The sequence below is a fragment of the Eimeria mitis genome, genomic scaffold (assembly GCF_000499745.2).
Source record: "Eimeria mitis Houghton genomic scaffold, Emh_scaff3782, whole genome shotgun sequence".
Taxonomy (NCBI): Eukaryota; Apicomplexa; class Conoidasida; order Eucoccidiorida; family Eimeriidae; genus Eimeria; species Eimeria mitis.
The window spans coordinates 4,666-5,779 of NW_013572119.1; the positions used below are offsets into that span (position 1 = coordinate 4,666).

At 55.9% G+C, this 1,114-nt stretch overlaps 1 protein-coding gene across 1 annotated transcript in view; it reads right to left on the bottom strand.

Moving 5' to 3' along the window:
* The window catches only part of EMH_0069440 (uncharacterized protein), a gene marked incomplete at both ends in the record, with an annotated part of 795 nt that extends 151 nt beyond the window's left edge, over positions 1-644 (bottom strand). The window contains 2 exon segments of the mRNA XM_013498871.1: positions 1-553; positions 557-644. Coding sequence (XP_013354325.1) covers positions 1-553; positions 557-644 — 641 coding nt within the window.
* Positions 645-1,114: the final 470 nt, after the last annotated feature.

The following is a 1,114-nucleotide window of genomic DNA, read 5'->3' on the forward strand; positions in this document are numbered from 1 at the left end:
TGCTGCTGCTGCTGCTGTTGCTGCTGATGCTGCTGCTGCTTGTGCTGATGTGTTGCAGCATGATATTGCTGCTGAAGCTGCTGCTGCAGCTGCTGCTGCAGCTGCTGTTGCAAATGCTGCTGCAGCTGTTGCTGCAGTTGCTGCTGCAGTTGCTGCTGCAGTTGCTGCTGCAGCTGCTGCTGCACCTGCTGCGGCAGCTGCAGCTCTACAGCTGTGTCTTGCTGCAGCTGCTGCCAGAAGGGAGTTTCTGGTGTGTGTGTGCTGCATGCATCTGCTGCAGTTTGCTGCGCAGCAGCAGGAGCAGCAACAGGAGCAGCAGCTGCTGCTGCAGCAGCAGTCAAGCTAGGCAGCAGCAGCAAGGAAGACACCGCTGGGGTGTGCCTGTATACATCTTCTGCTGCAGCTGCTGCTTGCTGCTGATTGTGTTGCTGCGCATTGTTGCAAGTTAGAGGTGCAGCAGATGGTGCTGCTGTTTCTGCTGCTGCATCTGGTGCTGCTGCTTCTGCTGCTGCTGATGGTCCTGCTGCTTCTGCTGCTGCTGCTGCTGCTGCTGCTNCTGCTGCTGCTGCTGCTGCTGCTGCTTCTGGCCGAGGATCTGCAAGAATGCTGCTGCTGCTGCCCCCTGCTGCTGCTGCGCTCTTCATTTTGATTTATACGCTGTAGGGTCCTGTGGGTTGAGAGGTGCAGCTGTGCGTGCTGCTGCAGCAGCAAGCAGCAGCAGGCCTCCTGCGAAGCGATAGCAGCAGCAGCAGGGGCGCTTCTGCAGCAGCAGCAGCAGCAATGTTTGTTTAATGAAGAAGGAGCAGCAACTAATATTAGATGCAACTGAAACAAGAAGAAGAAAAACAAATCACAGCGTCAACTGCCTGCGGGGTCACTCGGCAGAGGGGCAGAAGAGCAGCACCCCGAAGCACTGCTGCTGCTGTTGCTGCTGTTGCTGCTGCTGTTGCTGCAACAGCAACGACGATAAAAGAAAAAGACAAAAAAACAGAGAAAAACAATAATACAATGTAGCAGAACAAAACGCAGCTACGGGAAGCAGCCGGCTGCCACAACAAATCCCGAAGAGGGTGCTGCTGCTGCTGCTGCTGCTGCTGCTGCTGCTGCTGCTGCT